This window comes from Mercenaria mercenaria, chromosome 2 (assembly GCF_021730395.1).
Source record: "Mercenaria mercenaria strain notata chromosome 2, MADL_Memer_1, whole genome shotgun sequence".
Classification (NCBI taxonomy): Eukaryota; Metazoa; Mollusca; class Bivalvia; order Venerida; family Veneridae; genus Mercenaria; species Mercenaria mercenaria.
In genome coordinates, this window is record NC_069362.1 from 84,592,951 (window position 1) to 84,619,664 (window position 26,714).

At 36.0% G+C, this 26,714-nt stretch overlaps 1 protein-coding gene across 1 annotated transcript; it reads right to left on the minus strand.

Moving 5' to 3' along the window:
* Window positions 1-7,981: 7,981 nt before the first annotated feature.
* Window positions 7,982-23,702, minus strand: LOC123564467 (N-acetyllactosaminide beta-1,6-N-acetylglucosaminyl-transferase-like). Its single transcript, XM_045358083.2, has 3 exons — window positions 23,129-23,702; window positions 19,417-19,655; window positions 7,982-11,460 (listed from the first exon to the last, which is right to left on the minus strand). Exons 1-3 carry the CDS (start codon window positions 23,515-23,517, stop codon window positions 11,138-11,140), a joined length of 951 nt encoding a protein of 316 aa, XP_045214018.2. The 5' UTR covers window positions 23,518-23,702; the 3' UTR covers window positions 7,982-11,137.
* Window positions 23,703-26,714: the final 3,012 nt, after the last annotated feature.

Here is a 26,714-nt window from a genome sequence, read left to right on the forward strand (position 1 = left end):
TACTAATTAAAAATACAATTAATATCAGCAAATGTATATATAAATGAAAACTGTACCTCTTCAGTGAACCAAAGGATGCCAATTCCTACATAAGTGAAACATAGTCCTCAGTGAAATGGAGACAATTTGTGCAAATTTCTTTTACCTACCTGCAAAAGTCCATTCTTGATGAGAGACATATGCCCCTTTCCAGTTTGTCATTAAGGCTGAAATCTGATATCCAACAAGCTGATAAGTACATACTTTTTCAGTGAACCAAAGGATGCCAATTCCTACATAAGTGAAACATAGTCCTCAGTGATAGGGAGACAATTTGTGCAAATTTCTTTTACCTACCTGCAAAAGTCCATTCTTGATGAGAGACATATGCCCCTTTCCAGTTTGTCATTAAGGCTGAAATCTGATATCCAACAAGCTGATAAGTACATACTTTTTCAGTGACCCAAAGGATGCCAATTCCTACATAAGTGAAACATAGTCCTCAGTGAAAGGGAGACAATTTGTGCAAATTTCTTTTACCTACCTGCAAAAGTCCATTCTTGATGAGAGACATATGCCCCTTTCCAGTTTGTCATTAAGGCTGAAATCTGATATCAAACAAGCTGATAAGTACATACTTTTTCTCCTGCCTGGTCATTTCTGAACATTGCAACAAAAAGTGTGTAACATTTAAAAACAAAATCATATAGTTACTTGCCTTAATATTTCTGGATAATCACAGTTTAGCCATCACTTTGTGTTAAGAAGTTTGGATTATATGCTGAACAGTCATTCTTAAAGGATCTACAAGTAAAAGAAGCTACAAATATGCCGATAAGAGAAGGAAAAGCTACAAGTTGCTAAAAGCTTCAAGATAGGCAATCAACTATACAAAAACAGACACAAACCTTGTGAACAGGCAGAGGTGTTAACTTCTGGACAAGACCAGGTAGAAACTTTTACGCAGCGCTTAAGCAACTCAGAGGCACAGGAAATACTGCATATATCTAGAGATGACAATCCTGACTTGACACTACCATACAGACTGAGACCAAAACCTGAAAAAGACAATGATAACGATAGAAATAAATCTGATGAAAATGTTATTATAAATATTTCAAATCTACAAGAACTTGTAAAATCCTTGAACGGACACATATGTGATCAACCACACCTAGAAACACAAATAACCGACAAATAACCGACAGAACTGGACTTTGCATAACCATGTCAGTGAATTGTCACCACTGTCACTTCTCATCCGGAGAGATTAACATGTCCGAGAAAGTAAAGAAGTCTCGTGGTCCCCCGGCCGGTGCACTGAATGAAATGCTTCTACTGCCCGTCAGATGTTCTTCTTGTGCTATCATGCCTAAATATCAAAACACCGAATCGAAATACCCTACAGAGTAAATTAAATGTTCTAAGTGATACTGCAACACAGATAAACAAGAAACAAATTACATCAAATCAAAGATACCTTGCAAGAATCATATCTCTTGCAGGAAAAGAAAAATCTGTTGACACCCAGTATGATACTTCTTTCTCTAGTAGATCTCAGGCCGGAAGTGAGAAGGCCCAGCAGAGTTTTTCTCCACACATTGAGCATACAAGTTTAAAGAAACATGTCCTCAGTATTGCAGTTGCAAACAAGTGAATGAAGTATTGCCCTGCAATACAGAGTCCCCTACTGGAAGGCACCTAATTTTCTCTACTGCAGTATAACATAATAAAATGATATCTGTCAATGATGTATAAACAATATTGTACTATATATACAATATAAATAACAAAGCACTTGGATTAAAATTTGCATATATAAAAACGTACAGTTGTTTTCATTTGGATTTTTTTTGGCCTATTATACAAAATGTTATCATAAAAGTTATTTATAGTAACAAGTAACAACAAAGTGAATTAATCCTAAAAAAAAAAAAAAAAAAAAAAAAAAAAATTATAAAATGTAAGTCCACAAGAAAATCTTTACCAGGTAGAGATAGATCAAAATACACCTAAATATTGGATGTAACATGCATGTTGTACCACAGAAAAGTGGTCTCGATTTTTCTCTACAGCCAGTAATTAAAAAGTTACAATGTAATCTATTTATAGTAAAAACAAAGGGACGTAATTCTAAACAAGAGGGCCATGATGGCCCCTTTATCGCTCACCTGTTATCATTGCACTTGAGGACAAGAAGGTCCTCAGAAAAAATATCTAAGTCCAAAGGACAGGAACAACAAAGGGAAGAAATTTAACCAAAAAGAAAAAAAATCTTACAAGGTATAGATATGTTAAAATACACCTAAAAATTGGAGGTACCATCCATGTTGTACCACAGAAAACTGGTCTCGTGTTTTCCCTACGGCCAATAATAAAAAAGTTACTAAAAATAAGCTATTTATAGTAACGTAAAAGGGAAGTAATTAAAAAAATAAATATTGTAAGTGGACAAAAGAAGGATCTGCCAAATAAATCTGTTGACATAAATGAAATTTCAGATCAGTATCTTCATTAGTTATGGAGATATAACAATTTTAATTTGAAATAAAGGGAGGCAATTTGACATAAAATCAGTCCATAGTTATCTATCCTGATTGTCTCAGTCCAACTAATAACAATAATGAAATTTCAAATAAGTCCTGTAAGTACTTACTGATATAAATCCATTTTGATTACAATCAGGGGAGATAATCAGATATAAAATAACTCTGGAACCTATGATTGGATCTGATTTGTCATGGAATCCAAGATTTCTTGTTGTTGAAGGTATTTTGGAAGTTTGTATCAAATAAAACCATAAATGAAGTCTGTTTATTGCAAATAGCCAATTTTGGACCTTCAAGGGGCCATAACTCTGGAACCCATGATGGAATCTGGCCAGTTGAAGAAAGGAAGCAAGATCTTGTGGTGATACAAGTTGTGTGCAAGTTTGGTTAAAATCAAATCATAAATGAAGCTGCTATTGTGCAGACAAGGTCAAAATAGCTAATTTTGGCATTTTCAGGGGCCATACCTCTGGAACCCATTATGGGATCTAGCCGGTTCAAGAAAGGAACCGAGATCTTATGGTGACACAAGTTTTGTGCAAGTTTGATTAAATTCAAATCATAAATGAAGCTGCTATTGTGCAGACAAGGTCAAAATAGCTAATTCTGGCCATTTCAGGGGCCATCACTCTGGAACCCATAATGGAATCTCGCCAGTTCAAGAAAGGAGACGAGATCTTATGGTGATACAAATTGTGTGCAAGTTTGGTTAAAAAAAAATCATAAATGAAACTGCTATTGTGCAGACAAGGTCTAAAATAGCTATTTTTGGGCCTTTCAGGGGCCATAACTCTGGAACCCATAATGGAATCTGGCCAGTTCAAGAAAGGAACTAAGATCTTATAGTGATACAAGTTGTGTGCCAGTTTGGTAAAAATCAAATCATAAATAAAGCTGCTATTGTGCAGACAAGGTCAAAATAGCTAATTTTGGCCCTTTCAGGGGCCATAACTCTGGGTCCCATAATGGGATCTGGCCAGTTCAAGAAAGGAACCGTGATCTTATGGTGATACAAGTTGTGTGCAAATTTGGTTAAAATAAAGTCATAAATGAAACCACCATCGTGCAGACAAGAAATTGTTGGACGGACGGACGGACGGACACACGACGGACGACTTGACGAAGGGTGATCACAAAAGCTCACCTTGTCACTTTGTGTCAGGTGAGCTAAAAAGTGTGCCTCATGGTGGTGAACATTTGTGCCAAGTTACATCAAAATCTCTCCATGCATGAAGAAGAAATGCTCTGGACAAAGTCATTCTTGAATTTGACCTTTGACCTCTAAGTATGACTTTGACCTTAGACCTAGCGACCTGGTTCTGGCGCAAGACAATGTGTCTTATGGTGGTGAACATTTGTGCCAAGTTACATTAAAATCCCTCCATGCATAAAGAAGAAATGCTCCAGGCAAAGTCATTCTTGAATTAGACCTTTGACCTCTAAGTATGACCTTGACCTTTGAGCAAGGGCTCCGGGATTTGCGCATGACACGTTGTCTCATCATGGAGAACATCTGTGCCAAGTAATATTGAAATCCCTTAACGAATGACAGAGTTATGGACCGGACACGAAACAGACCCTGTTCATGCCATGTTAACATCTGACTACTAAGTGTGACCTTGACCTTTGAGCTAGGGGTCTGAAAGTTGTGCATGACACATCGTCTTATTATGACGCACAATTTTGCCAATTGATATTAAAATCCCTTCATGGATGAGAGAGTTATGGACCGACAGGAAAAAAGCCCTGTTGACCTTTGACCTCCAATTGTGACCTTGACCTTTGAGTCAGGGGTGCGGGTTTTGCGCATGACACGTCGACACATCATGGGGAACATTTGTGTCAAGTAATAATAAAATCCCTTCATGGATGAAAGAGTTATGGACCGGACACAAAACAGACCCTGTTCATGCCATGTTAACATTTGACTACTAAGTGTGACATTGACCTTTGAGCTAGGGATCTGAAAGTTGTGCATGACACATCGTCTTATTATGAGGTACAATTGTGCCAAGTGATATTAAAATCCCTTCATGGATGGGAGAGTTATGGACCGGACAGGAAAAAAGCCCTGTTGACATTTGACCTCCAATTGTGACCTTGATCTTTAAGCTAAGGGTCCGGGTTTTGCACATGACACGTCGTCTTATCATGGGGAACATTTGTGCCAAGTAATAATAAAATCCCTTCATGGATAAATAAAGTTATGGACCGGACACGAAATTGCGGACGGACGGAATGACAGAATGACGGAATGACGGAAAAGTGCATTCCTATAGTCCCCAAAACTGGTTTTCAACCAGTATGGGACTAATAAACACCGCATGGAAAAGAAGCTTCAATTTCAGCCAGTGAAAGTACTCTCCTTCACCAAAACCTTTAAAACATTTCCGAAGCAGGTCACATCAAAGTTAGGTCTGTTACTACTGACTCAAGCTCCCAAGTTGCGAAGGCATTAAGGGAATACAATACAGAGAAGAAATCAAACATTCAACATTACAAATGTTTCATCCACAAATAAAGGACTTTAAATAAACACGTAAAAAATCTCAAACTCAGCAGTATACCGAAAAAAATACGACAAGAACACATATACCCAAAAACTGGCTACTTCAGTGCGCACAAGGGTGCGAATGGAACAGAGTACCTAACCTAAAAATTTGTAGAAAAGGGCAGCTTAACTCTAAACAAGAGCTGTCTCCATAGGATGACACATGCCCCCTATGGCACTTTGAATGAATAGTTATGGCCGATGTTAGAGTTTAGGACCTTTGACCTACGGAGCTGGGTCTTGCGCGCGACACGTCGTCCTACTGTGTCACACATTCATGTGTAGTTATTTTAAAATCCATGCACGAATGACAAAGATATGGACCGGACACGCCCATCAATGCACTATCATGAAAAATGACCTTTAACGCCTAAGTGTGACCTTGACCTTTGAGCTACGGACCTGGGTCTTGCGTGCGACACGTACACATTCATGCCAAGTTATTTGAAAATCCATCCATGGATGACAAAGATATGGACTGGACACGCCCATCAATGCACTATCCTTTAACGTCTAAGTGTGACCTTGACCTTTGAGCTACGGACCTGGGTCTTGCGTGCGACACGTCGTCTTCCTGTGGTACACATTCATGCCAAGTTATTTGAAAATCCATCCATGGATGACAAAGATATGGACCGGACACACCCATCAATGCACTATCCTTTAACGTCTAAGTGTGATCTTGACCTTTGAGCTACGGACTTGGGTCTTGCGCGCGACACGTCGTCTTACTGTGGTACACATTCATGCCAAGTTATTTGAAAATCGATCCATCGATGACAAAGATATGGACCGGACACGCCCATTAATGCACTATCCTTTAAGGTCTAAGTGTGACCTTGATCTTTGAGCTACAGACCTGGGTCTTGCGCGCGACACTTCGTCTTATTGTGGTACACATTCATGCCAAGTTATTTGAAAATCCATCCATCGATGACAAAGATATGGACCGGACACGGAAATTACGGACAGACCGACAGACTGACAGACCGACAGACGGTTCAAAAACTATATGCCTCCCTTCGGGGGCATAAAAATATTGTTCCCTGCTTCAGTGGACATCATAAAAATTGTAGACACAACACTTAACAGTTTGCTCAAGTCACCTAAAGAGCTACAATACCAATTTTTTGCCATTTGGTGTTCATCTTTTCTAGATAAAAATGAGCTAAGAAGCCTTTACCACTTGTGTAACACCAACCTCTGTGAAAAGCTACACTCCACAGTCTACACCTATGCTCCAAAATTCACCTGTTGGAGCAGGAACTTTCCAGCACTATGCCATTCGGCCACCCATTCAAGAACTATGGGAAGCGGCCTAGCATCTATACTTCTAGCTAAATCAGTCGGTATCAAGACACGTGGGAGAAGCAGCATGTGCCTACGGCTAAAAAAGTATGATGAACAACGTGAATACCACCAACGCAAAAAAAGAACGACAAAATATAAACAAACAAGATTATATTCCCTTAAACGCAAACTATTCCGCACTGTATATCTGAAATCCATGTACACTGATCTCCCATCAACATCATCAATGAGCCAGGACCACAACTACGGTTTACGTGCGTGAACATTAAAAAACAATGGTGAAAGCAAACCCGCTAAAATAAGGAAACATGAACTAAAGATGGAGTAAAAAAAAATTGAAACAAGAAACTAAACATAGTGAAGGATTAAACTGTCAAATACAACTAATACCTTCTAGTGCAGGATACATCTTGGATACCCTCTGTGACCTGTGCATTCTCCTTCAGCTGCACATACTTGCCTACTGTAATTAACAACACCAGGCTCATATGAAAGATGTGTTGCCTTCACACAAAGATTTTTATGGCATAAATGTGACACATGAATTTCCCGTGATAATGTAATTCCTGGATTTGAGAGCCAGTATGCTAAACGATGTGCAGACAATCTGACACGTTTACCGGCAAACATATAATCTATAATATCCGTAACCATAACGGTCAACATCACCAGTCCAAAGCATACAGTGTTCAGCTTGAACAGACTTTTGCGAAATAACTAAAAGTAAACTTTTTCGAGTTGCGGAATAACGAGTGGCCGGGAAAAATGCACAAGCCATTATATAACCGACAGAATCTGAAAAAACGAGGTGTTAATACTTTCCACTATTCTGAAATAAAATAATGCAAGAAAATAGCTGTAAATAAATACTTTACAATGCACTTTTGTTGTTGTTGTTGCCACCACCACTTACCTATTTCAATGAATTCGAGCAATCTCCCAGTACATCTCCGAGAAACCATATCTTCTCTTAATTAAAAACAAATATCTGCAAAAGTTACCTGGACCTTAAATGCACCCAAGATGTAACCACTCTCTACACTTTTCCTCTGTCATCATGTCATGACACTGATAAAGCCACAATAGAAATTTGTAAGAACTAAAATCATACCTGCCACTCGAGAAATATCTTCGAAAGAAATATCACCATAAAATCCAGTTCCGAGCCTTGTGAAATAGCCATGTATTTACAAAATGCCAAAAATGTTGCATTTATATTTCCTTTAAAAGTCCTTCTTCCTTTAAATTTGATATAAACTACAAAAAATGTGTTTCCCATTGAGAATTTTAACAAAACCCTACACTACAAACAGAAATAAGATTTACGTACCTGGTAAAATCAGAGTTACCTCCCCTTAACTTCTACCATATAAAACAACATCTGTCTAAGCTATGAATCCATTCAGCTCGGATTTATAAATAACACATGCAGGAGAGCTTGAACAATACAAAAGAAAGCATGAAATAGTACTTACAAAAATTGACAGATGTCTTAAGGTAGCAGATGCCGGTTTTTTCTACTACTTCGGACTTCCGAGCGATGTACCAAAGTCGGGCGGCTTCTGATTTCTTACGAGATGCAGACCTGAAAATAAAAAGATACCTGTTTACATCTTACTTGAAAAAGAAATAAAATACATAGTAAACTTCATACAAAGCATAGATTTTTAAATCCACAAGCCACCTGAAAGATAATTTCAGCCCGCGAAAATACATGACATTTCAGCCCAAATTAGCCATTTCTCAAAGTGGCCTTAAAATGTTAGGGGAAATGATAGAGCCAAATTGCCACATGCATTCTGTACCCAGTTTCAAGTATTACTTGCAGACCTGGACAAAAATACCTGTCAACCGATTACTTATTTCACTATTTTCAACTGTGTGAGGCTTATATGATATTTGACAGTTCACGAGAAGCTGAATACGAAAATAATGCCATCAAGCTTACATTCGCATCTGCCAGAATTTCTGCAACATACCATTCTTAAACTTGTTAATCAAAAACTCACATCAACAAATATTTCAAACATCAAAACAGCCTTTACTTCAAGGTTTTATCTCTAATGACAGATTTTAACCCTGGCCAATTCGAATCTGTGGCTGGAAACTACCAACTGCTACCTTAATGATGCTACTTTGTCCAAGCATGCTATCAATGACAGCTTGGTTTATCGCAGATGCTCTCAAGATCGTTTAGGTAGGGATTAATCCAACCATTCCGCAGAAGTCATAATGTTATGCATTGATGTTGTGTAAGTGGTGTCGTTTTGATTTTCGGCGTGAGTTGTATAACATAGATTTTGACCTATATTCTATAATAATCGGGGCAAGGAACATGTGGGCGCTGAAATGATAAACCTTTAATTACTAAGTCTTAAATTACGTTGAATATCAGAAGGCACATATCAAATAGAGGATATTTAGTAGTTTTGCTACCACAAACTAAAGTGATTTATTCTAATTTGAAAGTCTTTAGTAATTGATCATCATCAAGAGAAATCGAAGGTTAACTTCTTCCCCCGGTGCGCACCTTGCTTAGCTAAGCTGAAAATCTTAAATTTCATGAACATAATGACTACGCAAACAACAACAATGTGCAAATCAAATTAAAAAAATTCAATATTCCATCGTATATGTAAGTATTTTCCTATTATATTACCCAAATAAAAACGATTTCAACAGTAATTGAAGTTCTCCCAACCTGCAAATGTTCAACAGACTTCAACATGACTTATGCTTAAAGTTTGATAAAACTGACAACTTAATAGAGTAATAAGAAATGTTTGGGTCACTAATGTTCAAAAACTTCTAGGGTTTTAGTTTGATTTCTAGTCTGCTAAGATAAACAAAGAAACACTTAATATACTCGCACACCAGAATAGGAATGGCATAATGTTATATATAATAAATGATATTCAAAATCACCGAGTTGTCTGTGAGAGATCGACATTATAGCTATATATATATAAAACGTTTAAACGAAGAAACATGTTTGATAAATGGCTGTGATTCAAAATATCACTGTTGTACCGTTCAATACGTTGCACAATTAATAGTTTATGAAACAGAAATGTCTAACATTTCTTAATCATTTCAAACTCAGGCAACAGAATGGAGTAAATATGACAAACTAGAGTATGTCGATGATACTCGCTACCCCAGTATGTGACAATTTTGGTTGCAATATCTAAATGTAGTAGTTTTACACCTGACTGACCATACACTATGCCCTGGGTTTTGATGATCTTCAAGATACATGATACAAGAAAATGTATTAACGTCGGATAAATACAACATATGTCATTATTTTCCGAAAAACACAAGTAGATAAGGTCAACATAAGTAAAACAGCTGTAAGAAATTGCGTACATGTTAAAGCACATTTAAAGCAGCATAAAACATAGCTGACACTAAGAAAATCACAATTTACCACATACATATTAAAGCACATTAAAGCATCTTACAACAACTAAAAACATAACTGACTCTAGACAAATAAAAATATTAAGATCGGCATTACCAGTATACAACAGGCTATAACTAAGCTAAAAACTAAAAAAACTTTTTTATTTTTATATTTTCGGTCCATGCATTCAACGAAACTTATAACTTCACTCAGCATATACATGACAGAAAATACACATTACATACGCATGATAAACAAGTATTTTTTCTGTAAAGTCGTACATTTTACTAATTGTTTAATATAATATTATTATTTATAACTCATGGAACAATGTCGGTATCTAGCAAAGTCCATAAAATACAATTAATTACAGTAGCTTAAAGATGTGTTATATTCTGCTTTAATTTGCATACTTCAATAATTCTATCTAACCAAGACGCGTTGCTCAAAAATCTAGAGCCGAGTTTACCTATAAATGCCAAGCAGTCGGTTTATCGATATTTTAGTGTAAAGGGAAACAACTACAACGGCGCACAAGGCAAAAAAATTAATACCGACAAGGTTTGCGGTTCTCGTATATTTCACGCTCAAAGTTGGGGATGAAACAAAAAAAAAAAAAAAAAAAAAAAAAAAAAAAAAAAAAAAAAAAACAAGGATACACAGAAGTAAAGCAGGCAAAACACACAAAGTAACTAAAACAAATACTAAGAAACACAGGGGAAGCTACCAAAACATTCCTTATGACAAATAAACATGAAAATAATTAGTTCAACCACTTATGGAGGTTTGACATTTAAACAGCTAAAAATAACACGTCACAGAGTAATACTATGCACAATTTTTAATTTGAAATGTCTTCGAAAATATTGCAATAGTATCAACAGTAGGCAAGAAGAATGACCTAACATGTCTGCCTGAGTAAAGCAGGTGTTTTCCCAACCTTCGAGACAGCGTGGATAAAATACCTCGCTAGCGCTCGGTTTTCCATTCCACGCTGCCCCTCGGGTTTGGGAAAACCCTGTCTTATACAGGCAGTCATGTAAGATCCGTTTAGTCCTGACTGTGTCTAACCCTGCATATTTCTCTGTTGCATGATAATACAAAAAATTAAATAAATGAACAGGTGATGGAGTAAATTTCAAACATCCATAAAACCTATAAACATTCCTATGTAAAAGGCCGATATCATACATATTGTATGCACTCACAATAGTTAATTTTCTACAACATCGATAAACCGATAAATCACAGAAATAACTAAAATATAGGAAAAAAATATAGAATACTTGTGTATCAACGAAAAATAAAAAGTAAAAAAGGTGTTCATAAACGAAATGAGTGTCATGGCTTTAACTGCAGTTTGGCGTAGTCTAAATGACTATAATAAGACGTATCTATAGAAATGTCTTCGAGATACTCTTTCCATGTTCTCTCATACAGCAGCTCTTCTAAACAGTCAAGAGCTATAGGTTCAAAATCAAGGTAAAACTTATTAGCAAACAGTCCAACACTAGTGTACGCGCTGGGTAGATCCTCAACTCCAAGTACACACACTTGTCTTACAAATTTTCCATAGCAGGTTTTAACATGATCACGATAGCCTTTAAACTGCCAGATGACGTAACGGAGGAAAAACGGCTTCAAACAGTATTCCTCTGGTTCTCCTAAAACGAATTTTATACAATATGTATGTTCATACTGTTAACAAAACTAAAAACTATAATCATTTAAAACATCTCAAAATGTTAGAAATTTATTTGATCTAATAACATTTAAGTGGAACAAATTCCCCAAAACTTAGATCATTTTAAACAAAAAGATTAAGATTTTCTTAATATATTTCTTTAACTGGCTAATGAAATTTATGATAAATACCAAAGTATTGAAACCATAACCGCAATGGATGAAAATTGATCAAAACCATTGTTTTTGTCAAAGAAGTTCAAGTAAATAAGGTTTTACAGTTGGATTTGAAAAGCAGAATATTCTTACGCACATGTATTGCATAAAATATCATACTCTTTAAACACACAGATGGTTATAAAGCTTTCGAAACTAAGCTGATTTTAAGTGAGAAAACTGTGAAATTGGCTGACAGAAGAACGATCTACCGAGTTGCTAACCCGTACCTGAAATAATGTTTGGAGAGACACCAGTAGGCCTTTCTTCACTGTAAATGGTGGCAAGTCGTTATATGAAGTTAGTTGTGTCGGTGTGACTTTAACCCTTACCTTGCTAAATTTCTATAATGAACTTGTCCATATTCCAATTTGGACAGTATCATTAATTGTTAAAAAGGGATGCTTACCATAAACAAGAGGGCCATGATGGCCCTATATCGCTCACCTGTTATCACTGCACTTGAGGACAAGAAAGTCCTCAGAAAAAATATCTAAGTCCAAAGGACAGGAACAACAAAGAGAAGAAATTTAACCAAAAAGAAAAAAATATTCCTACAAGGTACAGATATGTCAAAATACACCTAAAAATTGGAGGTACCATCCATGTTGTACCACAGAAAAGTGGTCTTGGTTTTTCCCTACGTTCAATAATAAAAAAGTTACTAAAAATAAGCTATTTATAGTAACGTAAAAGTGAAGTAATCAAAAAAAAAATTATTGTAAGTGAACAAAAGAAGGATCTGCCAAATAAATCTGTTGACATAAATGAAATTTCAGATCAGTATCTTCATTAGTTACGGAGATATACCCATTTTAATTGAAATAAAGGGAGGTAATTTGACATAAAATCAGTCCATAGTTAACTACCCTGATTGGCTCAGTCCAACAAATGACAATAATGAAATTTCAAATAAGTCCTATAAGTACTTACTGATATAAATCAATTTTGATTACAATCAGGGGAGGTAATCAGATATAAAATAACTCTGGAACCTCCGATTGGATCTGATTTGTCATGGAATCCAAGATTTATTGTTGTTGAAGATATTTTGGAAGTTTGTATCAAATAAAACCATAAATGAAGTATCTATATGGCTGTAAAAGCCAAAATAGCCAATTTTGGGCCTTTAAGGGGCCATAACTCTGGAACCCATGATGGAATCTGGCCAGTTCAAAAAAAGAACTAAGATCTTGTGGTGATACAAGTTGTGTGCAAGTTTGGTTAAAATCAAATCATAAATGAAGCTGCTATTGTGCAGACAAGGTCAAAATAGCTAATTTTGGCCCTTTCAGGGGCCATAACTCTGGAATCCATAATAGAATCTCGCCAGTTCAAGGAAGGAACCAAGATTTTGTGGTGATACAAGTTGTATGCAAGAGAAGTTAAAATCAAATCGTAAAAGAAGCTGCTATTGTGCAGACAAGGTCAAAATAGCTAATTCTGGCCCTTTCAGGGGCCATCACTCTGGAACCCATAAAGGAATCTCGCCAGTTCAAAAAAGTAACCAAGATCTTATGGTGACACAAGTTATGTGCAAATTTGGTTAAAATCAAATCATAAATGAAGCTGCTATTGTGCAGACAAGGTCAAAATAGCTAATTTTGGCCCTTTCAGGGGCAATAACTCTGGAACCCATAATGGGATCTGGCTGGTTCAAGAAAGGAGCCAAGATCTTATGGTGACACAAGTTTTTTGTAAGTTTGATTAAATTCAAATCATAAATGAAGCTGCTATTGTGCAGACAAGGTCAAAATAGCTAATTTTGGCCCTTTCAGGGGCCATAACTCTGGAACCCATAATAGGATCTAGTCAGTTCAAGAAAGAAACCCAGATCTCATGGTGATACAAGTTGTTTGCAAGTTTGGTTAAAATAAAATCATAAATGAAACCACTATCGTGCAGACACGAAATTGTTGACGCACGCACGGACGCACGGACGGACGAAGGGTGATCACAAAAGCTCACCTTGTCACTATGTGACAGGTGAGCTAAAAAGATACTTGCTGAATAGCGAACAGTGCAGAGCATGATCAGACTGCACGGATGTGCAGGCTGATCATGATCTGCACTGGTCGCAAAGGCAGAACCAATCATGTCCAGCACGGTAAGGGTTAAACCCAACAATAACAAATAAATGATTCCAAAAAAGGAAACACTATTTCAAAATCAAAAGTTAACTTGAGGCAAGGAAACACTTTAGCTATCAAATTATCATTTTCCTGCTTTTCTCATATACATTTGGTAATAACGGCTGAAAAAAAAAACATATATAAAAATTCAATTGACATTGTATCTTTCTTGCAAGAAAACATGGTAATACTGAGTGGAACGCTTTTTTTGTATTTTTTTTTGTTTTGTTCAAATACCCAAGGGGAGTCACTCTAATATGACAGCGATCGACGAAACGAAAGTGAACAAGATTTTAAACAAATCAAAATTACATTCGTTAAAGGTGTGCAATGTAAGCACGTGGCTGTATCTTATTTGTAGAAGCTTTGAAATGGCTGTTTAGTCATGACACTTGCATTGCCACGATCGTTTCTAAGTAAAGCAATGGTCGAATTTTGCTAGTTTTAAAAAAACTTTTTTTTAAGAAATGAAAGATGACATGTAAAGGTCTACCCGGGAAATGAAAGATATATTGAATTGGCATTGTTGGCATGCGGATATTTGGCCATATCATTTGGGTTTAAAAATGACAGAGCGTGAAATGAAGGTTGCCGTAAAATGCAGAACTGCAGTCTTAATTTCTTTGTTAAATCAATATCACGGGAGGGGATCCAACATATGTATTCCCAAATGGGCACCGCTTAAATTCATATGTTATGCTTCCGGTAGTACATATGTGGTAAAACTTTCGCAGAAAAACAGGTGAGGTTTTTATTTGTGATTGCATTTTGCGGAAATGACAATGTTTTGCCAAAAAAATCGCGATGCAGTGCAACCGAGTATACATTAACCAGCACGTAAGTGCATGTACCTTACCTGTATTTGTAGAAATGACAAATTGTTGCTGAAAATTAGCAACAATTTTATCAACAGATGGAAATATGTTGTAATTGCCCTGCGCTTGCTTAGAGTTTGCCCTCGAAACCTTCCGTATGCAAAACCCCACCCAGAAAAAAAGAATATTATGGCGATCACTTTGCTAGAAAAAATATTTTGGGGCGAAAACCCGAATGGGATACATATGTGGTGCATTAGACTTTTTAGAACTCCACAGATCTTGAGCTTAACTGGTACCTGGATAAAGAAACGAACTGGAAATACGTACCAAGTATATTTCACATTATTCCAAAAATTATATACATGCATATTAAAGGGATAACGTATTAGAAACGAGCACAGCTTTAAGCTTACATATGATGCTGTAGAACATTTCCACTAAGGAGTCAACGCATCTCCTAAATCCGAAGGAGTTTATGTGTTGCTTATGTGTGTTGACCTGTGAGTGTCGGAAATATGCATGTATAGTTTGGTGTATAGCATATTAGCTGCCGATACGGTCTGCGTAATGATATGTAATTGAACCCAGTGTTCTTTTCGTGCTTGTTTTACTCGTTCAAGTGCGCCTCTATATATATCTTCGGCGGTATTTTGCATCGTGAACTGTGGAAATTGTCTGTCTTTGAATCATGCACGTGAACAGAGTTATAGAGCCAAATATCTGTGTCTCGGGCAACGCACTCGAAAAGAAAATGTAATAAATACTTTTGGGTTTGGGATTTCAATTCAGGAGGTAATTTTGGTTTGCCCGATACAGAACTATTGGCCCGGCCGCTCCAATACATAAGATATTGTGGACCTGGCACTTACTTGTGTTGAACTTCGCAAGCTAGACCTATATAGTTTGTGGCAACGTAGGAGGGAGGATATATTGCAAGGCACTCGGACAAAAATTGTGTGATTATTACTGAGCGTGGTCATTAAATTATGAAATATTTCCTGGGCCCTTAATTTGATTAAGTTACCTACCAAACGCAGATATGTTTTGATTATATGACTGAGTACCTTGCAGTATATCCTCCCTCCTACATTTCCACAAACTATGATAGGCATAGAATATGGAATTGCGGTATTCATGTAACAATGTAGTTTTACATGAGTAAGTGCAAGGTCCACAATATCATATATACATGTAGTGGAGAGCCTGGGCTAGCTTAAGATACTTCAGCGCACCCGTTTATGCTTGATTTGGACGGGAGCTTTAGCGCACCCGTTTATGCTTGATTTGGACGGGAGCGCTCTCTAAAGCCGCAACTATCAATAATAAAAAAAAATATATGAAAAAGCGGCATTTAGAGTTTTGGAAGCCAGGAAAAGCCGCAACTATAAAAAAATATGAAAAAAGCGGCATTTAGAGTTTTGGAAGCCAGGACTAAGCCTGGGCCAGTAGTTCTGTATCGGACAAACCAAAATACCTCCTGAAACACCCTGACCGTAAAGTATTTATTATATTTTATTTTTGAGTTTGTTGCCCGAGACAGATACTTTGCTCCATAACTCAGTTCACGGACAGACAATTTCCACAGATAACGATGCAAAATACCGCCGAAGATATATATAGAGGCGCACATGAACGGGTAAAGCAAACATTAAAAGAACTCTAGGTTCAAGAACATATAATTACGCAGACCGTATCGGTAACTAATATACTACACACCAAACTAAACATGCATATTTCCGACATTCACAGGGCAACACACATAAGCAACACATTAACGCCTTCGGTTTTAGGAGAGATGCGTAGACTCCTAAGTGGAAATGTTCTACATCATCTAATATAAGCTTAAAGCTGTGCTCGTTTATAAGTTATTTCTTTCATACAAATGTATATATGTATGTGCCATATACTTCGCACGTATTTCCTGTTCGTTTCGTTATCCAGGTACCATTTAAGCTCAAGATCTGTGGAGTTCTAAAAAATCTTATGCATCACATATGTAGCACATGCACAGCATATGTATCTCATTCGGTTTTTCGCCGAAAAATATTTTTCTGGCAAATTGATCGCCAAATATTTTTCTTCCGGATGGGGTTTAGCATACGGAAGGTTGCGAGGGCAAAATTAAGCAGGCGCAGGGCAACTTAACAACATATTTCCACCTGTTGATAAAAATGTTGCTACTTTTCAGTTACAGCGCTTCACGGAGGATACGTTTTTCTCCGTCATTTCTACAAATACAGGTAAGGTAAATGCACTTACATGCTAGGTAATGTATAATCGGTTTCACTGCATCGCGATTTTTTGGCAAAACAATGTTATTTTCACAATATTTAATCACAAATAAAAATCTCACGTATTTTTCTGTGAAATGTTTACCACATATGTACTACCGGAAGCACAACATATGATTTTAAGCGGTGCCCATGTTTGATCCCCTCCCGTGAATATTCAGTAAATGGGTGCTGGATTTATTTTTGTGTCCTGGACTGTCTCATATATAGCATGATTATTGACCACACAAATGTGCCGAATGCCTATGTTGTTGACCAAGTGAATCCTGAAAGCTGGCAAGTCCTCCGGACCAGAAAGAAATCAGAGGTTGTCGATCTAAAATCAACAAATTTACTCATCTTGAGCTTTGTAAAAAAGCATTATCATTAAAAATAGAAAATTGGTTTTCCGAAAATACTCCGATGTAGAGCTTTCATTTTCAAACATTACGTTATGGGACTGACCAATTACACAATTGCTGGGCGTGAAGGCGACTAAAGTAGTTGTCCAGGGAAATAGTATCTTGTAACTTTAGCAAACAACTTTATTATTGCAGAAAATAACATTTCTGATCCAAGATTAATTAAAACATATTTCCGATCAGTGATCAACGTACTTACTTTGGACTTTCATAAATCCTACTTTTACAGTATCTTTTAGAAAAAGAAAACATTGTCTGCTATTAGGTTATACAACTAGTAGATACATTGTGATGACATAACAATATTATAAATAGCCTAAAACACAGGCACATGGCAGTTAAAGGGAAAGTGTCGGCAAAGTTTTCTTGTTGATTTTTGGCATTACTCTTTTATGTGTTGGTGACTTATTTGTAATCAATATATTTTTGTGGATTTTCATGCTGTAAGCTTATATATATTTTTAGTTGAAATGAAAGACTTACAACAAAGACACCTCGTTTGCAATGAAGCCAAATTAGTTATTTGCTTCCATTTCTGTTTAGACTCTATTGAAATATGTTGCAATATGTTCGGATACATCAAAAATCAATTCAGAGAGACAAACAATGTTTCAAAGGATCTTTTTTACAGATTTTATTATTTATCAGAATTTATTATATTCAAAAATTTCTACTTTTGTGCCTGCATTTATGATAGGCTGTGTGTATTTTAATATTCTTTATAAGTGTCTTTAAATATAGAATACAATGTCCAGTTATTTATTTTTAAAGAAGTCTGTGATATATTCTTTTATATGTGGTCTTTTAAAAAACGAGTTCATAGGAGTCGAAAGTGTTGAAATTTCATATGAATTAATTTTCTACATAAATCAATGTATCATAAAAGATACAGCTTTGAAAACTTCATTTCGTTTTGAAGACAGGGGTTTCATTAAGGGCCGAGGGGCGGGACTTCCACTGCTCCTGAAGCACCAGCTACTTTACCTTTAGCAAGTAAAGTTATAAATAGGAGGAGTCCTCAGATCCCTCTCTACTCTGAAACTTTCAAAAATTCGAAAATTAATGAAACCCTTGAATGTGACACATTTTGTTACTAAATTTGAGATGATTGTGGGGACCAGTTTCATTTTGTTTGGACAACTAAGTTTTAAAAAGTTAGAGGTCCTTCGGGCCACCAGGTAAAAATATTTGGAGTCGACCCCTTAAGGCTTAAGGATCGATGTGAACCCCTACACCCAAATGTTTCCCGATTGAGAGGAATCTTTATATACTTTCTTTTCTGAATATTAGGAAAAAGATATAAACCTTAAAAGATTTAAGAAAATTATTAAATTTCATAAAGCATTAAACGCCAATTGAAAACATGCCATATTTGTTTATATGCTTTTCCTACGTAGAAATAAGTCTTGCTTGTTTTACAAGCTTGCTTCTTTTTGAACACCAGCCAGACGGTAAATATGGAACAAAGCAATAACGAGAATGTCTACCCTAACTGACATAGGCTACGCTATCATTAAGATGACCACTGGTATTCCGCTTTCAATTGTAATATACCAGTGTATGAAGTTACGATAATAGCATATATGATAGCAATAATTAAAGAATGAAGAAGGTATAAAGAAGCAAGAAAGGTGACGTCTTTATAAAGTAACGTAACTTATAAATCTCGAAATAACTGTTAACCTTTATTATACTGGACACGATTAATTTTGCATTAATTTTGCGACTAGTGTAGATCATGATCAGCCTACACATCCGTGCCGTCTGATCAAGATTTGCACTGTTCGCTCTTCAGTCAGTATCCTTTTGGTAAGCACCCCTTTTAACAGTTAATGGAACTGTCCAAATTGAAAGATTTAGCAGGATGAAGGTTAATGACATGTTGATGTTGATATTTTATAAATTAGTATCATTGTAAGGAGTTCCGACAACACATGAAGTACAGACTTACGAAAGGACGGATATTGCCTTGTCTGATGATGCCTTTGATAACGGGTCAACTCAGAAAATCAATCTACACAGGAATGTTATATGCTATACGTGTCTTAGACATTCAACTTATCACGTGTTAACACTTACCGAGAAAAGATCCTGGTATACCCAACTGTGGATTATGATTTAATGAAGAGAAGAAAGACTCATCTGGAATCCATGTTTCTTTTAACCATTCTATGAATTCAAGTGACACTGGGTCGTGAAGGCAGAATTCGACTAAGTGCCTGTTGGCAGCAACATGCATCGATCCTTTGACTAATGTTATGTTACGAGGTGGTGGCGCTTTAACCATAGACCAGCGTCTACTGTAGTATTCAAACGCTCTAAATGATAGTGTATTATAACATGTTATTCTCATGACAATTTCTCTTCACACTGATTTTAGTAGAAAATGTATGATGAAATAGGTAAGCAACAATCTATGAACTAATCAGTCAAATTGATTGATGAGTATTTTAAGCGAGAATAGTGAGAAGTTAGTTTAAATTGTATTGTTCTTTATTTTAAACGTGCATATTTATCTGCAATGAAACGAGACACTAAGACATGGACAGGATATCGCGTTAGCAGAAAGAAACGGATGAATTTTGTGCTGCGTTGATATGAGACAAATCTCAGGAAAAACCAAACATAAAAGCATAATTAATAGAGAATAACAGGTTACTGTCTTTTGATATCAATGTTATCAGGTCGAGGCTGATATGGGCTGGAAGGGGTGAGGGAACCGATACAAACTGCATAGAACAACACATGTCCTCAACTCTTATTTCGTAAAATATGACTTCTGAAGCAAAAAATTAATAGATCTAAATTAATATTTTACGGATTTGAAAATTCATCCGCCCCTGAAACATCTGAACGAAACAATACGGCAGCCATATTGAATTCAACTTCGACAATGCTTTTTGACTTTCTGATATTCTTGTAAAAAAATAAACTCGTACCTGCGTAAAAATAAAAAAAACCCATTCTCTTGAATTAACCAGAACATGCTTTATTGACTCAGACAACTACATGTCCAAAGCGCTCTGTGAAAATTTCACTTCCAGTTCCAGACTCAAGTCACAGACTCAGATACTTTAAAGTTTAATCACTAAATTTACACTGATCCAAGAATTATAATTAACTGATCCAAGAATAATAATTAACACAAATACTTTTGCTAATAATTAATAAAATGTGGATGCCTTAAATAAGTCATAAATCAAGAATAAGTTATACATTGAACCTTTCCAAGAATCGATCCATGTAAACATTGTGATGTCATGATGAACGTTTCGCAATGACGTCAGTGCTATTGTCTGTGTGATAAATGTAGAGACAACCTTATTCAAGGAAATTTGTTGAGATTACAGAATCTATTTAGAAAAAAATGTTGTGCAACATCGAAACTGCACTCTGTAATGAAATTCAATCTCGAAGGAAGCTGATGTAAAAACTAGTCCGTCAATATGGGAGGAGCTTAATTTTGATATCAGGTCAATGACTTGATATCAAAATAAAATATCAGGCAAGTGATATCAGGTACTTTGCATAGTAGTTGCATGATAACGGTAAATGCCAATGCACATACAGTAAATGCGTTTGACGTTTGGAGTCGCACGAAAATAATATTGATATATGGACACGCCGTGTAAAGGCGGGTACAAATGTAATCAAACCGAATTGAAAGTTTCGACCATTTTGCGTATAACTACTGTGTATCAACACAACTGGTCTCTTGATACAACATAATTTGATGCAAGTAACCTCTTAATGAAAGTTTGAATGTAGATTAAACTGATATTTCACTTAACTTCTTGTACGCTAGACATACTATTGATGAAATACTTTTCAAAATTGTTTCCCAGTAACAAATGCAAATCCTATCGTATTAACGTTCAACCTAAGTTTCAAAACAACTACATCTGAACCTAAAAATAAAAGGACGGCATCCTCCTGTAGTCTAGAACTTCTATATTTGCTTCCCTCTTTTATGACATTCCTTTCAGAAAATATTTTTGAAAAATAACATAAAAGACATATCGAATGAATGTTCAAACTATGTTTCGAGCCAAATACACAACTGACTTGTTCAATACTACGGTTTGAACTACTATACCTCTTTTCTCTCTTGTATGAAATTCCTTTTAGAGAATATCTTTGAATAACAAGCTACAAGTCCTATCGTATAAATGTTCGAACTATGTTTCGAACCAAATTCATCTAAAACTATCTCCAGGAACGGCTTGACCTGTTCAGCTTAACCTCCTATAGGCTAAACTACTATATTTTGCTTGGCTTTTGCATGAAATTCCGATCTTTGAATTACAACCTACAAGTATATTAATTTGGATATTCAAACTTCGTCTCAAACAAAAACTGTTCAAACGTGTATTTAAAAACCACTTGAGACATGCAAATATGTGCATTGCATACCCCGCCAGCATGTGGTACTCTCATAGGTTTAAACAGTAACTTTTGTTTAAAGCAAATTTGTCAGAATTCAAGCTGATGTTTCAAAATATGACGAAGATTTAGCACAGTAATCTAATCTGCGGACCATATATACAGCTCAAGGGCCCTTCAAGCATGGGTCGATATGCCTATATATGCTCTTTCAAATTCAATAATTCCACTTATCGGATCTTTGATCTGCATTCCTTGATTCCTGTAGTCGGTATGCTTGATAATCATACACCAAATCTCATGACGATCAGGTTGAAAATGTAACATTTTGAGAGTTAACAAGTTCTATGATTTTTTCCCCAAAGAACATAGCTTTTAGCCTACATAACCAGGTTTCAACCGTGATCTAGATTTCAAAGAAACATACATTCTGATAATTTGAAAGATGTATAATGATCAAATAGAAAACTTGACTTCTAGACTGTTGACAAGGTTTTTCTGTGATTTTTGTATTTTGCTTATATTTAAAATGTACTTGTTGATGAATATTTAATCAACCCTCCAATACAATTTCTTTTGTTGCAAGCCTACGTTTCAGTGCATGGCTATCTGGATGTGTTGAGGGTGCTCTGTGCTACCGGAAGTCTACCCTAACCTTTCATTTTTGATATCGTGACCTGGTTTAAGATCTCAGATAAACAAGTTTTGAAGTTGGTCTACGTTTCATAGAGGCAATAATACTAACAATTATTTTCAGAAGATGAAATGTAAAATGTTAAAGAGGTTTTCCTACGAAGATTTTATATTGGAAAACATTCTGACAAAGATTTATGAGGGTCAATTAGAAAATATGGCCTCTAGAATACAATAGTTGTTTATGGTTTGACCTCGTGACCTAGCTATTTTCTGACGTCATATCCTAAATGGATCAATTCGAGTACATGAATAAATAGATCCATCATTGACATGCGGAATAAATGGAACCAACCATCTAATGAATGATAAATGAAAACGACAATGTAATGCAGAATAAATGTAACCATCCGTGTAATGCAGAATAAGTGGAATCATTAATGTGATTGAGGATAAATGGAATTACTTTTATGATACTGAAAAAATGGAAACACACGTGTAACGTGTAATGGGGAATCATAATAGAACCATCGGTGAAAAACGGGATATATGGAATAATTCTGTGTAATACAGGATAAACGGGAGAGTGTTTTTCAAATGCAGGGTCAACGGAGCCATACCGTGTAATTAGGGACAGATGATATCATCCGCTTAATGCGGCATAAATGTAGCCATATTTACCACAAAGATAAAATGCGTTTCTTATGCAATCTGGTACAATAAAACATTGCAAGATGCAACTTTAACTGGCAATAGAAATAAAATGCAATCTTACTTTAAAGATCCGTAAACAACGTTTGCCCCGTCTATGCTTTTTAGGATAGCAACTAGCTGGCGGTTGGTTTTCAATGGAAATTCTTGTCCGGTAAGGTTGATGTAATATTTCCATTGTTTATAGGGCTCAAGTGTTCTCATGCATAGCAGTTCTGCCTCTAAAAGTGAAAATTCTCCCCATGCTACATTGACTGGTTCTTTAACGATAAACACGTTGTTCAAACAATTTGCTATCTTCTGGAAGGTTTCCTTCTCAGCTGTTTTCATTTTGTTATCCAAATGTATGCAGTAAAAATTGTGAGGTCTATATATTAAACGCAAGAGTCTTTCAACTTGTTCAATGTCTCTGTAAACCAGTATAGAAAAGGCCATTGGGAATGCATATTCCATCTTAGAAAGAGGATGGTCAATATAGCCCCTGGAAGCATGAAATAAATGGCAGTTGTCTGTGATCTTTAAGTAATAGTCCAGACTGATATTTGATGATTTTATCGTAAACTGTTTGGATTTTGTTATCTCTTTCTGATCTTTGTTGACTATTTTAATGCAGTCGATACCAGCAGAATTTCTAATGGGTCTATAGTTTTCCATGAACACATGTTGACGGTATAGTACGTCCTCTCTCAACTCAAACTCAGTTTTGTCTGTCAAATTGAATTTTGTTCTTGCTTCACTAGCAGAGCCTCTTACTAAGCCTTTGTCAGTTATTGAAACATAGTTTAAGTACAAGACACATACTATGGAAAAACATAAAGTTGTCAGCATACGAAGCAAGTCCTCCATATATTTTTACGATTACTTATACTTACTAAAGAAAAATTGATTAGCATTAAAATCAGGAAATTGTCAAGCAATAATCCAAATGTTGGTGATAAAGCGATAGTGGATATGAGGAATTAATAAAGTCAGCTGTAATCCTAACGTCTGGAAGCGCATTATATGTTTCGTGACAGACATCTTAATCATTTACCAGACGTGATACACAACTTTGGTCCTGTTTCCATCACACATATCCAAAGCAGAATATTACAGTGTATACATAAGAAATGGACGTGTGTTTGTGTATAACGAACCAGTTCTAGTTTTAATAATTGTCGAATTTACACTGAGATCAAAATTCTACTGTTAAGAACTGATATGCATTCCAATCTATATCTGAGACGACAAACGCGTTCAACGAATACCGACCTTCGAAATGACAGTGTGTTGTTCCACCAGCCCTGAAATACTAAAGAACAAATTAATTGAACTTCGAGTTGAACAGTCAGTATGTTTTGAGCCAAAAGTATTCGCAGTAATTTTGAAACTTGTTCAATTCCAAGATTAAAAATCATTTTAAACTAATGCAAATGTCAGACTGCTCTGAAATTGAAATTTGGTATGAATGAAATGAAATCAGGTGAGTGGTAGGACAGGAGGCTGAGGATGGCAGCAAAACTGCTATAATAGAATGAAAGCATAAAATATTAACATATTAATATATTTTAATCTTTATCATAACATACTACTATTTCTGGTTACGACACACTAAATAGCTGTTCTTCTTTATTCTATATAAAATTGATACATTTCCAATGGCCTTAGCTCACACCAGGACCCATTTTAAACGTCTGTAACTTACATTGTCTTGATTTGTTTGTTTGTTTTGGGTTTAACGCCGTTTTTCAACAGTATTTCAGTCATGTAACGGCGGACAGTTAACCTAATCAGTATTCCTGGATTCTGTACCAGTACAAACCTGTTCTCCGCAAGTAACTGCCAACTTCCCCACATGAATCAGAGGTGGAGGACTAATGATTTCAGACACGATGTCGTTTATCAAATAGTCACGGAGAACATACGCCCCGCCCGAGGGTCGAACTCGCGACCCCGAGATCCGTAGACCAACGCTCTTACATACTGAACTAAGCGGGCTGGTACTACATTGTCTTGAAGAATATTTTCAGTGCTAAATATAAACAAGTCAAAAGTTTTTCCGTCGCCAGAAATGCATATTCAGATCAGTCAGAATGAATGTCCTTTTATTGATCTCAAAAATCATCTGCAGGTCATGGTGATCTAAATATATTACATTACGTTCTAAAAAATCTAACATTTATGGTTTATGCAAATTAACCACACTTTCCAAACCAGAATCCTAACAGAAGTAATGTAAACACATTTCCATTTACTCATCTCTATCAAAGGTTATCAGCTCACTGGACAGCTGATTATTTGTTTACATGTTATGTAAGCGGATATTGATGACGTCATACACAACTTGTTTTTACAATTTAATATTAAGAAAAAGCATAATTCCACAAATCTCCGATAATCGTGGTAATCCTACATCACCACCAAATTATACAATTCTTGTATCTAAGTCAAATGTACCACATGAAAAGCGAAAATTGTAGAAATAAAAATGTAAACAAAAGGATCGTGTGAATTACAGTTCGATTACTAGGTCATCCGTGTTTACACTTCTTCAAACCAAAATTTCCCTACTTACAAAATGACTTTTCTACTTTTCGATTATGTTTTGTTTTAGCTTGGGTTCATGTTTTTCTTATACAAGACACACTAAAATATGGAACCCTGGGTTTAGGTTACAAAACGCAATCTTTAATGTTTACAAACATGATGTTTACGAAAACGAACTGTAGATCACGGTCATCCGAGATGGTTGTAACTTACGGTGTGTTACGAAGATGGTCGGGTAATCAAAAGAAAACAGGCGGGGAGGTGGGGGGTGCGGGTCATGGTTCATGCAAGAAAAATATTTTCAGTCAAACACACAAAATGCGTCCTACATGTCAAGCATAGATCTGTCATGTGATTTTAGCAAAATAATTGCATAGAAAATAAGGAAAATAGCTCTACAGAGCAAAAAAATTCTGTGGACTATTTGTATCCGCCATTATACGATACCGTTTTTTTTCGCGCCAATTTCCTATTTAGTGTCTGCATGCCTTCTACAACTGCTTCTGTCTTTGTAATATGTACCAAAAGACGCGCTACATAAAATCAAAGAGCAATGGTAGAATACAGTAGAAATGTTTGAAGTTAGAATGGTAGAATGATAGTATAGCGACTCTAGAATGTCAATGGTAGGCAAGTGGAACGGCAATAGTATCCTATCGTCTCTATTTTACTGTTCTACCAGCAAGCAAGCCAGCCCGCCAGTCAGTCTGTCTGTCTGTCTGCCTGCCAGCCTGCCTATTAAATGTGTAAAATATATCAAACAAGTACTAAACAAAAGTTGGTAAGTTTCATCTATGATATTTCAAACGTAGCACATTTTATCAATTCTTACAATAAATGACACAGAACCATTAGCACAGGTGTCTAGTACGAATGCTTATTTTGCTTCTATCCCACCAATGAAGACCCATATGAAACTTTTTATCTTCGATTGTACGCAAAGTAAGCATCTAGAAAACAGACTATAAATAACAAAGGACATATCGCAAGTTCGTCAAGAAATAGTACTACCCGAAACTGAATTTAATAATAGTGTTTTCAGATGCTCAAAATACGTCGAAAATCGTTTTCTTACATCATTTTTACTGACAAAATCAAATAGTTTGGTCTTTTACATGATAAAT